Below are 14,628 nucleotides of genomic sequence, written 5' to 3' on the forward strand. Positions count from 1 at the left end.
TGAGAGAGCTCTCCCAGCAGCTGCCCTTTCAAGGACAGAGTCTCCGAGCGGCTCACAATCTCCTTTCCCTTCCTTCCCCACAACAGACACGCTGTGAGGCAGGTGGGGCTGAGAGAGCTCTCACAGCAGCTGCCCTTTCAAGGACAGAGTCTCAGAGCGGCTCACAATCTCCTTTCCCTTCCTCCCCCACAACAGACACGCTGTGAGGCAGGTGGGGCTGAGAGAGCTCTCCCAAAAGCTGCCCTTTCAAGGCCAGAGTCTCAGAGCGGCTCACAATCTCCTTTCCCTTCCTCCCCCACAACAGACACCCTGTGAGGTGGGTGGGGCTGAGAGGGCTCTCACAGCAGCTGCCCTTTCAAGGACAGAGTCTCAGAGTGGCCTACAATCTCCTTTCCCTTCCTCCCCCACAACAAGCACCCTGTGAGGTGGGTGGGGCTAGAGAGGGCTCTCACAGCAGCTGCCCTTTCAAGGACAAGCTCTGTCAGAGCTATGGCTGACCCAAGGCCATTCCAGCAGGTGCAAGTGGAGGAGTGGGGAATCAAACCCGGTTCTCCCAGGTAAGAGTCTGTACACTTAACCACTACACCAAACTGGCTCTCTTCATCACACCCTCTTCATCACACAGGGAACAGGGAGGGGGCAGACTCAACTGGGATTGGCTGGCTTTCCCATGATGTCATAGTCTGTGACATCATATTTCATCCTGGGCCACCGCAAGCAGGGCCTTCCTCCTCGGGAAGCGTCAACCCAGGGACACAAATTCGTTTCTCCTCCTCCTCCTCCTTGTCCTGACCTCCAGCCGCTGTCACTGAAAGGATTCCTGCACTGAGCCAGCCGGCCTCTTAGAGGCGGGAACGCTTCTAGGGGGGAGACCACACAGAACTTGGGGTTTGCAAAGAACAAAAGGCGGCCTTCCTCCCAGGCCTGGGCACGTTGTCCTTAGGAGGGTCTAGCCTGCCCCCGCTCCTCCACGCCACACCAGCCTTGCCTGTGGGTGTGCCCCGGTTGGCACCTCTACCTGCAGGCCACGCGATGGAGAAGCCCCTCTGCCCACAGATCCCGGCTCCCCCCCACGGGCCCGCCTTTCTCCAGGCTTCCCACTTCCAGCTTGCTTTCGATCGCCGTCCCGAAGGCAGCACCGTGGTCTCCCCCTACCGCTTGGACTACCCTCCTCGCTGGGGCACCTACCTGCGGGAGCCCATCCTGCCCCCTGAGTGCGCCGGCGTGTTGAATCAGGACATGGGTGACCCCTGGGAGACCAGGACCGAGTTTCTGACCTCCTACCCCCCGTGGCCCGTGGCAGCAAGGCCGGACATCACCCCCCCGGCCGGCAGCCTTCAGATGCATGCCGACCCCCGGCACCACGTCTTCACCTCCAGCACCCGAGAGCACTACCCGTATCCTTCTCAGGTGCTGCCCACACAACCCTGCCGAGTGGACAAATGGGATGACAGCATCCCCGGGGGGGACAAGGAGAAGACGCTCCTGCCCCCCTCACTCTACCAGCAATCCTACCCAGCTCACAAAGAGCTCCCCGTGGCAGTCCGGGCCCCAAACCAGCACCTGGGTGCGTACGGCAGCCTGGCAGCAGAACCAAGCCCACGGTGGGGCAGGACAGGGCGGGGGGGCAGGATTAGGGTTGCCAAGTCCAATTTAAGAAATATCTGGGGGCTTTGGGGGTGGAGCCGGGAGACTTTGGGGGTGGAGCCAGGAGACATTGGGGGTGGGGCCAGGAGACATTGGGGGCGGAGCCGAGAGCAAGGGTGTGACAAGCATAATTGAACTTCAAGGGAGTTCTGGCCGTCACATTTAAGGGGACTGCACAAATTTTTAAATGCCTTCCTTCCATAGGAAATAATGAAGGATAGGGGCACCTTCTTTTGGGGCTCATAGAATTGGACCCCCTGGTCCAATCTTTTTGAAACTTGGGAGGTATTTTGGGGAGAGGCACTAGATGCTATACTGAAAATTAGGTGCCTCTATCTCAAAAAACAGCCCCCCCAGAGCCCCCGATACCCATGGATCAATTCCCCATCATTCCCTATGGGAATCGTTCATGGAGGTGCATGATGGCTCTGGGGGCAGGGTTTCCCCCGCAGGCCAGCTGGCTGGGGGAGGGGGGAAGCCTGTAAAACCGGGGGATCCCCTCTGGGACCTGGGGATTGGGAAGCCTAGGCAGGATTCCTACTCAGGGGGGGCTTCTCTGGGACACTGTGGGGGGAGGGACATGCACGGCCCGCATGAGCCCGTCAGAGGAGACGATCCTGGGAGCAACGGCTGACTGTGTTAATTTTTGTAATGTACTGGGTTCTGAGACTATTAGCAGTCAACATTCCTTATTAGCGAGTACATCACAAAGACAACGTGGCAGGGCCCGGTCCCTCGGTGGGGTAGGGCGGGGTAGCCCCACTCGCCTCGGTGGGGTAGGGCGGGATATGAATCGAATAAAATAAATAAATAAAAAATAAAATAAATACATTCAGCCGGAACAACCCACTCCCTAGTCCCGTCCAATCCTGACCGTTTAAAGTTTATGCCATAGATCTTCATAGGCGGTCAGGTAAGTCCATCCGTAGTCAGGTGACCCTCGGTTTCCTGCGACTCCCTCGAGAGCGCTAGGTATGCAGTGTTGTAAATTCAGTCCCCGAAACGCAAGACGCAGATTTCAAAAGCCCCTCAAAACCTGGGAGATGGCAAATGTCTTGGAGCATGGGCAGATGCCCCCAAGTTCTGGACGACATGTCCTGTCTTGGCAACTGGCTTTGGGGATGGGGGAAAGACCACACACACACACCCTGAGAAACTTGGAGCTGCTTTCTCTCTTCCTCGACAGGCAGTGACTCCACCCTGAAGGGGGATGGCAGGGTCCGTTTCGGTAGCTCCTACAGATCCCAGTACGCAGGCAAATGGGCCCCTGCGCCCGAGCGCTGCCATGAGGTAAATGGAGGCTCTGCAAGTTCTCCAAGTCCTTACTCTCCAAGCACCTTTGAAAGGAAGGGGTGCCGAGATAGAGGGCTTCTAAGCGGGCGCTGGGGGGGCTGGGCAAAAGAGGGGCTTCCCCAGACAGGCCACCCTTTGAGGCCAGGATGGTCAAGGCCCCGTTCGGTGCTCTCGGACAGCAGTCTTCAGGTCCTCCACCTTTTTGGCACCAGGCACCCGTTTTGTGGAAGTCAGTTTTTTCACAGACTGGTGGGGAGGCGCAATGGTTCCGGGATGACACAATTGTGCACTTTATTTCTGTTAGTTTGGTGTAGTGGTTAAGTGCGTGGAGAAAACCAGGTTTGATTCCCAACTCCTCCACTTGTAACCGCTGGAATGGCCTTGAGTCAGCCATAGCTCTTGCAGGAGTTGTCCTTGAAAGGGCAGCTTCTGGGAGAGCTTTCTCAGCCCCACCCACCTCACAGGGTGTCCGTTGTGGGGGAGGAAGGGAAAGGAGATTGTAGGCCGCTCTGAGACTCTGTCCTTGAAAGGGCAGCTTCTGGGAGAGCTCTCTCAGCCCCACCCACCTCACAGGGTGTCTGTTGTGGGGGAGGAAGGGAAAGGAGATTGTAGGTCGCTCTGAGACTCTGTCCTTGAAAGGGCAGCTTCTGGGAGAGTTCTTTCAGCCCCACCCACCTCACAGAGTGTCTGTTGTGGGGAAAAGAGATAAAGGCGATTGTGAGCCACTCTGAGACTCTGTCCTTGAAAGGGCAGCTTCTGGGAGAGCTCTCTCAGCCCCACCCACCTCACAGGGTGTCTGTTGTGGGGGAAGAAGGGAAAGGAGATTGTAGGTCGCTCTGAGACTCTGTTCTTGAAAGGGCAGCTTCTGGGAGAGCTCTTTCAGCCCCACCCACCTCACAGGGTGTCTGTTGTGAGGGAAAGAGATAAAGGAGATTGTGAGCCACTCTGAGACTCTGTCCTTGAAAGGGCAGCTTCTGGGAGAGCTCTCTCAGCCCCACTCGCCTCACAGGGTGTCTGCTGTGGGTGAGGAAGGTAAAGGAGATTGTAGGCTGCTCTGAGATTCTGAGTGGAGGGCGGGATATAAATCCAGTGTCGCCATCTTATTATTATTACTGCATTATATATAATGAAATAATTATACAACTCAAGGCCCAGTTGCTAACAGCCCATCCATGGACCGTACTGGTCTACGGCCGGGGGTTGGAGACCCCTGACCTAGGCAGTAGACAAAGAGCTCCATGGGCCCTGTGTGAACGAATACTTCCCAAAGCACCTGGACCGACTTCCGCTCTTGTCTCACCTTCCTCCTCCCAGGGCCTGATTTCGGTGGTGCTCGGTGACCCCCGCTGCCACGACACTGCGAGTGAACAACAGCGTGCGTATGCTGCCCCCCACCCTGCTGATCTGTGGTAAGGCCGACGCCCCAGGCACAATCGGCTGGCTGAGGGTGGGAAGGGGCAGCCGCCTTCAGACCTCCTCAGACTCTCCCTTCTCCACCCCCTCGCGGGTCCCCTCCCTCCTCAGCCGCTACGACTCCCAGCGAGCCGCCAGGCAGCTCTTCCAGACCAATTTCCAAGCGGGTGATGGACGCCAGCGTCTTTCCACCATTGCGAAAGAAGCATTTCAGCGGAAGGAGGCTGGTACGGGAACGCTCTCTGCCCAAGGGGCATATCCACTCACATCGCAGGGGGGCTTTTTAAAAATGAGCGTGTGAGGTCTGGCTCAGCGGCCAAGAAAAGAACTCTGCGCATGTTCACAGCACTGAAAACATGGAGGGGGGCAGAGCCGGATTAACAATTAGGCCAAGTGGACACTGGCCTATGGGCCCCCACACCCTTAGGAGCCCCGGGCTGGCTCCCCCCTGGTTTCCCCCCTGCTTGCAGCCCTCCCACCCTGCACGTGCAGCCAGCAACTCAGCTGCTCTTTACCGACTTGCCTGGTGCGGCTGCTGCTGCATCTCTCTGCCTCTCCCCCGCAGCTTTGCCAAAGGGGCTTTTGAGAAGGGGCCCGCAGGCTGCAGCGGGGGCTGTGGGTGGTGGGGTGGGCACTCAGGCTCTGATGATGATATTGGATGATATTGGATTTATATCCCGCCCTCCACTCCGAAGAGTCTCAGAGCGGCTCACAATCTCCTTTACCTTCCTCCCCCACAACAGCCACCCTGTGAGGTGGGTGGGGCTGGAGAGGGCTCTCACAGCAGCTGCCCTTTCAAGGACAACCTCTGCCAGAGCTATGGCTGACCCAAGGCCACGCTAGCAGGTGCAAGTGGAGGAGTGGGGAATCAAACCCGGTTCTCCCAGATAAGAGTCCGCACACTTAACCACCAAACCGGCTCTCCGAGATCATTTGCGAGGGTCCCCCGAGATTCTGTCTGCCGAGAGGCCCCCATGGGATTTAATCCAGCACTGAAGGGGGCTGCCTAAATGTTAGTGCAAATTTGACTTCCACCTGATGTTGTCTTTGGGTTATTTCCAGGTCGTCCCTCCTTTAAATGGCCCTACCGGAACATGTCGTCCATCCTCCAAGGGGAGCCAGGTCCCCAGTGGAACACAGGGGCCTCCACCACCAGCGGCTCTGCCTTCTACTACCGGGAGGTGTGAGATGTTGCGGACCCCTGACCCCTCCCACAACCCTCCCCCCATTGACTTGGGGGCCTCTTGCTCCTGCCTGGTTCTTGGGGCTGATGCTGGGGCCCCAGGAGTCCCCCACTTAGGGGAAGGCTGTGGGGCAGACGCCCTCTGTCAAGTGCCAGGGAGGGACGGTGGCTCAGTGGTAGAGCCTCTGCTTGGGAAGCAGGAGGTCCCAGGTTCAATCCCCGGCATCTCCAACTCAAAAGGGTCCAGGCAAGTAGGCGTGAAAAACCTCCGCTTGAGACCCTGGAGAGCCGCTGCCAGTCTGAGTGGACAATACTGACTTTGATGGACTGAGGGGGTCTGATTCAGTAGAAGGCAGCTTCATAGGTTCATATTAGGGAAGGGACGGTGGCTCAGTGGCAGAGCATCTGCTTGGTGAGTAGAAGGTCCCAGGGTCAATCCTCAGCATCTCCAACTCAGAAGGGTCCAGGCAAGTAGGCGTGAAAAACCTCCACTCGAGACCCTGGAGAGCCGCTGCCAGTCCGAGGAGACAAGACTGCCTTTGATGGACCCAGGGGGGTCTGATTCAGCAGAAGGCAGCTTCTTATGTTCATATAGCCCCCTTCAGCCTTTCCTGCTTGCCCCCAACCCCCTTTCCCTCTAAGGATGGGGGGGTGCTAGACAGGGTTGCTGCTGGTCTTCTGCGTTCTGCTATTTTCAGGGCGGGGGAACAACTCCCCCCTGGGCAAATCAAGACATTGGCACAGGGGGTTTTGCTTCCAACTACCTTCCTCCCAGTTAAATTATGCCGTTTTTGCACCAGTTGCCTGTAAATGTTGTATATTTGCAGGGGTCGTTTTGTAGGAAAAATAGGTGGTGGAGCTCATTAGCATAACTCATTAGCATATGCTGTGCCCCTCCCCCCAAGCCATAAGCAACCCGGTGCAAGAAAGGAGAGCCCCAGGTGAGCGAGGCCTGCTCGGGCTGGCTAGAGATCCAGCCAGCCCCAGCGGGAAGGTGACAGCGCTTGCTCCCCATTGTGTCCTTTGCTCACCTCTTGCTTCTCTTCTCTCCACCCAGCCAAGCCTCAGGGAGCTGAAGCCCCAGCAGCCAAGAAGCCTGGAAAGTCAGCTGGCCAGATGCCTGGGAGACCAGCGCTTAAGATCCTTCAGCACCACCCAGCAGTCGGATTACAGCCCCCCCCAGACTCACAGGATGTGCCCCCAAAGCAGTGACCTGATGAAGAGCAGCATCTCCTTCAACTGCCCTGGTAGGAGCCCCTTTGGTGGTGGGGAGGCCTGGGGGTCCCAACCCTCTCCCCCTCCACCAGATGGGCCCCTGGAACTCCCCCCCACTTCCTGCAAGGTCTCAGAGGGAAGCAGTTTGGTGTAGTGGTTAAGTGTGCGGACTCTTAACTGAGAGAACCGGGTTTGATTCCCCACTCCTCCACTTGCACCTGCTGGAATGGCCTTGGGTCAGCCATAGCTCTGGCAGAGGTTGTCCTTGAAAGGGCAGCTTCTGGGAGAGCTCTCTCAGCCCCACCCACCTCACAGGGTGTCTGTTATGGGGGAGGAAGGGAAGGATATTGTAGGCCACTCTGAGACTCTGTCCTTGAAAGGGCAGCTGCTGTGAGAGCCCTCTCAGCCCCAACCACCTCACAGGGTGTCTGTTGTGGGGGAGGAAGGGAAAGGAGATTGTAGGCTGCTCTGAGACTCTGTCTTTGAAAGGGCAGCTGCTGTGAGAGCTCTCTCAGCCCCACCCACCTCACAGGGTGTCTGTTATGGGCGAGGAAGGGAAGGATATTGTAGGCCACTCTGAGACTCTGTCCTTGAAAGGGCAGCTTCTGAGAGAGCTCTCAACCCCACCCACCTCACAGGGTGTCTGTTGTGGGGGGAGAAGATGTAGGAGATTGTAAGCCACTCTAAGACTCTGATTCAGAGAGAAGGGCGGGGTATAAATCTGCAGTCTTCTTCTTCCTCCTCCTCCGACTGGAGCACATCCAGTGTCCAGACTAGGATCTGGGTTCAAGTTGCCAGGCAACCAGGAAACTCTCTGACCAGTCATAAACCTCCTGGATGAGGTCATTGTGACTAGAAAAAGGGAAGGACTGAAAACATATTGGACCACCCTGACTTGGGTTATAGCCCAGCTGCTGGCCCAATGAACTCCTCAGATCTCAGAAGCTCTGCAAGGTCAACTCTGGCAAGTCCTTGGATGGGAGACCTCCTGGGAATACCAGCAGTCGGGGGGCAGGGCAGGCTTTATCCAGCTGCCTCCCTGAATATCCAGTAGGGGCCAGTCTCCAGAGGTCACCGTGACTTCCAAGTGCACACACACGTATTAAAAAATACAAAAATTTATGACAATTATTGCTGTGTGGAAATATATTCTTGTCTTAGTAGGAGTCTTCAGAGATATTAATGATTAATGAATTATAAGATGTAATTGCAGAAAATGTTATAAGATAATTGATATTGATGATTATATGAAAGGAATGTGTAAGTAGAAATAACACAAAATTCTAATTCATTCTAATTCTAATTCCCTTTCCCCTTCCCTTCTACCCTCCCTTCCTATCTTAATAAAACCTAATAAAACCTAATAAATCTATTTAAAATGTTAAAAAAATACAAAAATACCACCCCCCAGAAAACTATTGATGGTGAGGTTTCTGGAGACCAAGTCCTATGAAGAAAGGTTGAAGGAGCTGGGGATGTTTAGCCTGGAGAGGAGGCGGCTGAGAGGTGATAGGATCACCATCTTCAAGTACTTGAAGGGCTTTCCTATAGAGGATGGTGTGGAATTGTTTTCTGTGGCTCCAGAAGGTTGGACCAGAACCAGTGGGTTGAAATTAAATCAAAAGAGTTTCCGGCTCAACATTAGGAAGAACTTCCTGACCGTTAGAGCGGTTCCTCAGTGGAACAGCCTTCCTCCTTGGGAGGTGGTGGGCTCTCCTTCCTTGGAGGTTTTTCAACAGAAGCTAGATGGCCATCTGACAGCAATGAGGATCCTGTGAATTTAAAAGGGTAAAGGTAGCCCCCTGTGCAAGCACCAGTCGTTTTTAACTCTGGGGTGAGGTTGCTTTCACAACGTTTTCATCGCAGACTTTTTACGGGGTGGTTTGCCATTGCCTTCCCCAGTCATCTAGATATTTGTGAGTTTCCTGCATTGTGCAGGGGGTTGGACTAATAACCCTGGAAGTCCCTTCCAACTCTATGATTCTGTGATAGTGCATTCTTCTTAATGACACAGTCCTTGAAATTCTTGATGCAAAGGCACCCCTCCAGTCATCGACCCAATTGCTCCTGACTGTGGAAATCAGACCCGTGGCCTTCCTTTTGAAAAGATGAAAGTTGATGGCTGAAGGGGTGCTTCTGCATCAAGGATTTCAAGGAGTCAAGTCGCACCTTTAAAACCAACTTAGTTTTATTCAGAACGTCAGCTTTCGTGTGCTCTAAGCGCACTTCATCAGATGAGGAATCTGGTAGAGTGAGCAGAGCCACACATAGCTGGTAGGCAGTGGCTCAGAATGCAAAATGGTACAAATTTAAGATCCAAGGACAGAATAGTGAAATATCTGGTAGGCAGTGGATCTTAAATTTGTACCATTTTGCATTCTGAGCCGCTGCCTGCCAGCTATGTGTGGCTCTGCTCACTGTACCAGATTCCTCGTCTGATGAAGTGCACTTAGAGCACACGAAAGCTGACGTTCTGAATAAAACTGTTGGTCTTAAAGGTGGAACTTGAGTCCTATTCTGTTCTACTATTTCAGACTAACATGGCTGCCCACTTGGATTTCAAGGACTGTCTTTAAGGAGAATGCACTATCACACTGGTAGAGGATTGTGATCATTACAATGACATTTGTTGAATGTATCTGATAGAGATTATGGTTGTAGAATGCACTGTAGTATAAGTGGTCTGTAAAATAATAACAACAATTGTTGAATGGAAAAGTGGTAATTCAGATTTGTACAGTGTTTTTGTGTTTGTTTCAACCTCCACACTGCGGTTTCCTTTGTTGTAAACTTTCACGGCAGAGCCCCGTGGCGCAGTGTGCTAAAGCTGCAGTTCTGCAGTCCAAACTCTGCTCACAACCTGAGTTCAATCCCGGCGGAAACTGGGTTCAGGTAGCCGGCTCCAGGTTGACTCCGCCTTCCATCCTTCCGAGATCGGTCAAAGGAGTCCCCAGCTTGCTGGGGGGGGGGGGAAGCGTAGAGGACTGGGGAAGGCAATGGCAAACCACCTCGTAAAAAGTCTGCCGTCCAAACGTCATGATGCGATGTCACCCCAGAGTCGGAAACGACTGGTGCTTGCACAGGGGACGACCTTGACCTTTAAACCTCCGTTTGGGGATTTCCTGGAATTACAACAGATCTCCAGATGACAGAGATCAGACCCCCACCCCACCCCGAGAAAAAGGCTGCTTTGGAGGGTGGACTCTGGCTTGATATTGTGCTATGCCCCCCTCCCCCAAACCCTGCCCTAAGTCCACCCCCCCCCCAAATCTCCAAGAATTTCTCAACCTGCAGTTGGTCACTCTCACAAGAGGTGCCCTGAGCTAGCAGAGCACGGATTCTCTTCTGTCCTTTCATGCCCCCCAGTCCCCTCTGCTCTGTTTCTCAACCACCCTCCCTCTTCCATGCAGATGCTGGCTTCACCACCACCACCCACGAGATGCTCGCCCCTCACCGGCCCCAGAAGCACCAGATCTCAGAGGAACTCCTCCAGAAGGTAGAGGTCTCCCTGCTCCCCCCCAAACACCCGTGAGCAGGGCCTACCCCACCCACGGTGAAGGGTGAGGACCGAAGGCCCACTCAGATGGGAAGAGTCCACCAGCCACGTCAAAGGGCGCCCCCTTCAGGCCGGAGGAGGCTGCTCCGCTCTTGACTCTTTTGGTGCCCTACCTAGGCCATCGTCTGGCTTTGACTGAGGGGTGGGTGAGGGGCCCCCCGAGTGAGGCTGGGCAAGGTGTGTGGGGGTTCAAAGACAGGGAGGATGTTCTCTTCCCCACTCCTTCTGAAAGCTAACATAAATAAAGAGAATTTTCGCACTTACCTTAAGCCAGAGCGACGTCCCTCTTCACCGCGCAGCGTCTGCACGGTTTTCGCACTAATTGCAACGCAGCACCTGGAAGAGCCGCAAAGTCCCGCGGCTTTTGCGTCGCAAATGTAAACTGGTTTTTGGCGGTTTACATTTGCGACGCAAAAGCCACGGGACTTTGCGGCTCTTCCAGGTGCTGCGGAGCAATTAGTGCGAAAACCGTGCAGACGCTGCGCGGTGAAGAGGGACTTCGCTCCAGCTTAAGGTAAGTGCGAAAACGCTCAAAGTCACTCTAACACGGAAAGGCAACTGGCCTTCTCAAAATATATTGATAGCAAACAAAACATCAGCAGGAGAAGAGGCCAAAGCCTCATGATGTATTTTTAAAAAGTCCACAGAGGCAATTTCCTTTTTTTCTTAAGTCGATTTCATCGAAGGTGCAGGTTCCGTCTCCAGTGGAGCAAACAGAACAAAGGACCGCCTTAAGAACGCCAAGGGGAACGGGCAAACGTCGGCTGCTCAATGGAGATTCTTAGACGTGCAGAAAATGTCTGTTTTTACTGCACAAGAGCTAAACGAGGTGTCTGGAAATTCAGAACCCGTTTTCGCCTTCCAGGCTTTCTCTACGCTCCACTAGGGTTGCCAAGTCCAATTCAAGAAATATCTGGGGACTTTGGGGGTGGAGCCAGGAGACTTTGGGGGTGGAGCCAAGATCAAGGCTGTGACAAGCATAATTGAACTCCAAAGGGAGTTCTGGCCATCACATTGAAAGGGACGGCACACCTTTTCAATGCTTTCCTTCCATAGGAAATCATGAAGGATGGGGCACCTTCTTTTGGGGCTCATAGAATTGGACCCCCTGGTCCAATCTTTTTGAAACTTGGAGGGTATTTTGGGGAGAGGCACTAGATGCTATACTGAAAATTAGGTGCCTCTACCCCCCAAAACAGCCCCCCCAGAGCCCCAGGTACCCATGGATCAATTCTCCATGATTTTCTATGGGAATAAACCTCCATAGGGAATAACAGAGTTCCCAGCAGACATTTCCCTCCCCTCCCCCCCGCTTTCTGATGACCCTGAAGCGGGGGGAGGGCCTCCAAACCGGGGGATCCCCTGCCCCCACCTGGGGATTGGCAACCCTACGCTCCACTCATGACAAGGCCCTTCTCACTGAACCTGCACCTTCGATGAAATTGACTTCAGAAAAAGGAAATTGCCTGTGTTTATTTCTCTTGCTGATGTTTTGTTTGCTATGAATATATTTTGATAAAGGCAGATATATTTTTTGTGTTAGAGTCACTTTATTTATGTTAGTTTTCAGAAGTTTCTGAAATAAATGCCCAGAGGTTTCAGAAGCGGCCCCGTGGCACAGAGTGGTAAAGCAGCAGTACTGCAGTACTGCGATCTGAACTCTCTGCTCACGACCTGAGTTCGATCCGAGCGAAAGCTGGTTCAGGATAGCCGGCCCGAGGTTGACTCAGCCTTCCATCCTTCTGAGGTGGATAAAATGAGTCCCCAGCTTGCGGTCCCCAGTAGAGGAGCGGGGGAGGCAATGGCAAACCACCCCGTCAAAAGTCTGCCATGAAAACGTTGTGAAAGCAGCAGCATCCCAGAGTCGGAAATGACTGGTGCTTGCACAGGGGACCTTCCCTTTCCTTTCAGAAGCATAATTGAGACTCATTCATACCAGGAAGTATTGCTTTGTATCTCTGCCACTCTTATCTGTGTTTCACTTTGGTTGCTTACTCTGCCCCACTGCAACACGCCTTCTGCCCCGCCCCCCCCTCCCCATCTCAGTCAGTTTCTGGGTTCATTTTAGTGTGACCCCGAAAAGGCGACTTTGTCTAGTTAGCCATTTCCCTTCTTTCTCTGCAGAGGAGGGTTTCCTGCTTTAGATTTTTTTTATTGTAACAACAAACAATGTAAACAAAAATAAATATCATAACCCAGTCTCTAACACTGAAAAGAACCTACCTGGTGACAAAGGGGTCCAGTGGCACCTTTAAGACCAACCCATTTTTATTTAGAACGGAAGCTTTTGTGTGCTCTTCAGCCCACTTCCTCAGACGAGGAATCCGGCACAGTGAGCAAAGCCAGACAGAGCTGAGCAGAGCCGCACAGAGCTGGTAGGCAGTGGCCCAGAATGCAACATGGTACAGATTTAGGAACCAATGACAGTGAAGTAAAATTATCCGATAGGCAGGGGTTTAGAATGTAAAATGGTACAATGGCAGAACAGTAAAATCAACAAATTGAGCAAACCTTTGATCTGAGGAGCATGAGCATGCGAAAGCAGGCTGCTCAAATAAAAATCAGTTGGTCTTAAAGGTGCCGCTTGTCTCCTGCTTTATTCAACTGTGTCAGACCAACACGGCTGCCCGCGTGGATCTATCTACCTGGTGACAGCCGGCCACAGTACACCTGCCCCTCCAGGCCATTTCGAAAAGTGTTCCTCCCGCATTTTTGAATGCCCAGAGGTCCCACTCCTTTGCACCAGGGAAGGGATGCTCCCTCAGTGGCCTCAGGACACCCCCACCCCACCCCACAGCTCTTCTGAGCCCCATCCCCCAATGCGGCACCCCCCACCCTACGGTTGCCAAGTCCACTTCAAGAAATATCTGGAGACATTGGGGGTGGAGCCAAGAACAAGAACGTGACAAGCACAATTGAACTGCAAAGGGAGTTCTGGCTATCCTATTTAAAGGGACCACACACCTTTTAAATGCCTCCCCTCCACTGGAAATAATGAAGGATAGGGGCACCTTCTTTGGGGGCGGGTCCAACCTTTTTGAAACTTGGATGGTATTTTGGGGAAAGGCACCAGTGGCTATGCTGAACATTCGGTGTCTCTATTTCAAAAAATGCAATGATTTTACATCTGCTATTTCTTAAAGTCTATATATGCTGTGCGTTAGAATGTGAATGATATAAATATTTGGATGTGTATTTTGGAACGACTGCTGAAGGAACCGATCTGTGAAACACTATCCCGAGCTGGCGGAAGTGTCGAGTGGTTTGTCTTTTAGTGGAAATTCTCATTCCTGGAGTAAGCGGTGTCAACTCCAAGTTGGAATTTCACCTGATTTACACCTAGCACTTTGTTGTGAATTTTAAAGTGACTTTAAGAAATAACAGACGTAAAAGCATGGAACTTGGAAGTAGACAGCATCCGTTTTCTGTATGGGAGAGTGTGCGTCATTTGTATTGTGAAACGTTTGTATTGTATTGTGAAACATTTGTATCGGAGCTTTTCCAAGTTTGCAAACAAGTTTATTTTCCACAATTCTCACACACAGTATTTTTTTTTTGTTCTTCTGCTTGACATACCGTGCATCCCTGTGGATTTTGTATACTGCTCCCTGAGGGAGAAGCCTGGAGGCAAGAATGGAGTGGCTTGCGTGACGATTATGGCCAGCCTGACACCCTGCAAGAGGCCGAGGGGGGGAAACCACGTTCCGCCTCCACTCCCAGTATGCAGATCCGGGCCGTGGTTTCTCAGCTCAGCGCCACGGCTGCTGCCACTGATTCATGCAGACGGAGTCCCACTCCAACCGTTTCTTCTCCCCCCCCACGTTCTGCCACTGAGGAGTCTCCTTCTCCCCTTCTTTCTCCCCTCCCAGATAAAACGCTCCCATCTGGTCCACCCTTGGGAGGGGCAACGGTGGTTCAGCACCGAACAGCGAGAGGCCTACTGGAACAAGTACAGCGGGCCGATCCTGCTCGTCGCGGGCGACTCCCAGCGCAGCAGCATCCCTCTGGGGACCATGAAGAACTTCCAGCGCCACAGGCCCAAATGGCCCCCAGGGATCCAGGCCCAGAGCAAGAAATAAAGCCTGTCTGCGGCTTCTCTCTCGATTGGCCCCTCCGGGCTCTGCCCTCGGCCTCTTGGCCCCACTCCATGGAACTGCCGATAAAATATACTTGTCCCCATTTTGGAGCGCGTTAAGCTTGCTCTGACTTTGGTATTGGAAATATTTGCTATTTGCATGTGTCCTGATCTGAGGCCTAGCGCGGCCTAGAGGGCAATGAGGAGACTGCCTAGGAGTAAATACAGGGGTCTCCGTCTCCCAGG

At 53.2% G+C, this 14,628-nt stretch overlaps 1 protein-coding gene across 1 annotated transcript; it reads left to right on the plus strand.

Annotated features, from left to right (window-relative positions):
- The first annotated feature begins 1,032 nt into the window (after window positions 1–1,032).
- SAXO5 (stabilizer of axonemal microtubules 5) lies at window positions 1,033–14,386 on the plus strand. The gene is made up of 8 exons (XM_060233109.1): window positions 1,033–1,567; window positions 2,834–2,937; window positions 4,255–4,349; window positions 4,465–4,580; window positions 5,416–5,534; window positions 6,594–6,783; window positions 10,162–10,247; window positions 14,177–14,386. Exons 1-8 carry the CDS (start codon window positions 1,033–1,035, stop codon window positions 14,384–14,386), a joined length of 1,455 nt encoding a protein of 484 aa, XP_060089092.1.
- The last annotated feature ends 242 nt before the right edge of the window (window positions 14,387–14,628 follow it).

The sequence above is a fragment of the Heteronotia binoei genome, chromosome 2, assembly GCF_032191835.1.
Source record: "Heteronotia binoei isolate CCM8104 ecotype False Entrance Well chromosome 2, APGP_CSIRO_Hbin_v1, whole genome shotgun sequence".
In the NCBI taxonomy this organism is placed as follows: Eukaryota; Metazoa; Chordata; class Lepidosauria; order Squamata; family Gekkonidae; genus Heteronotia; species Heteronotia binoei.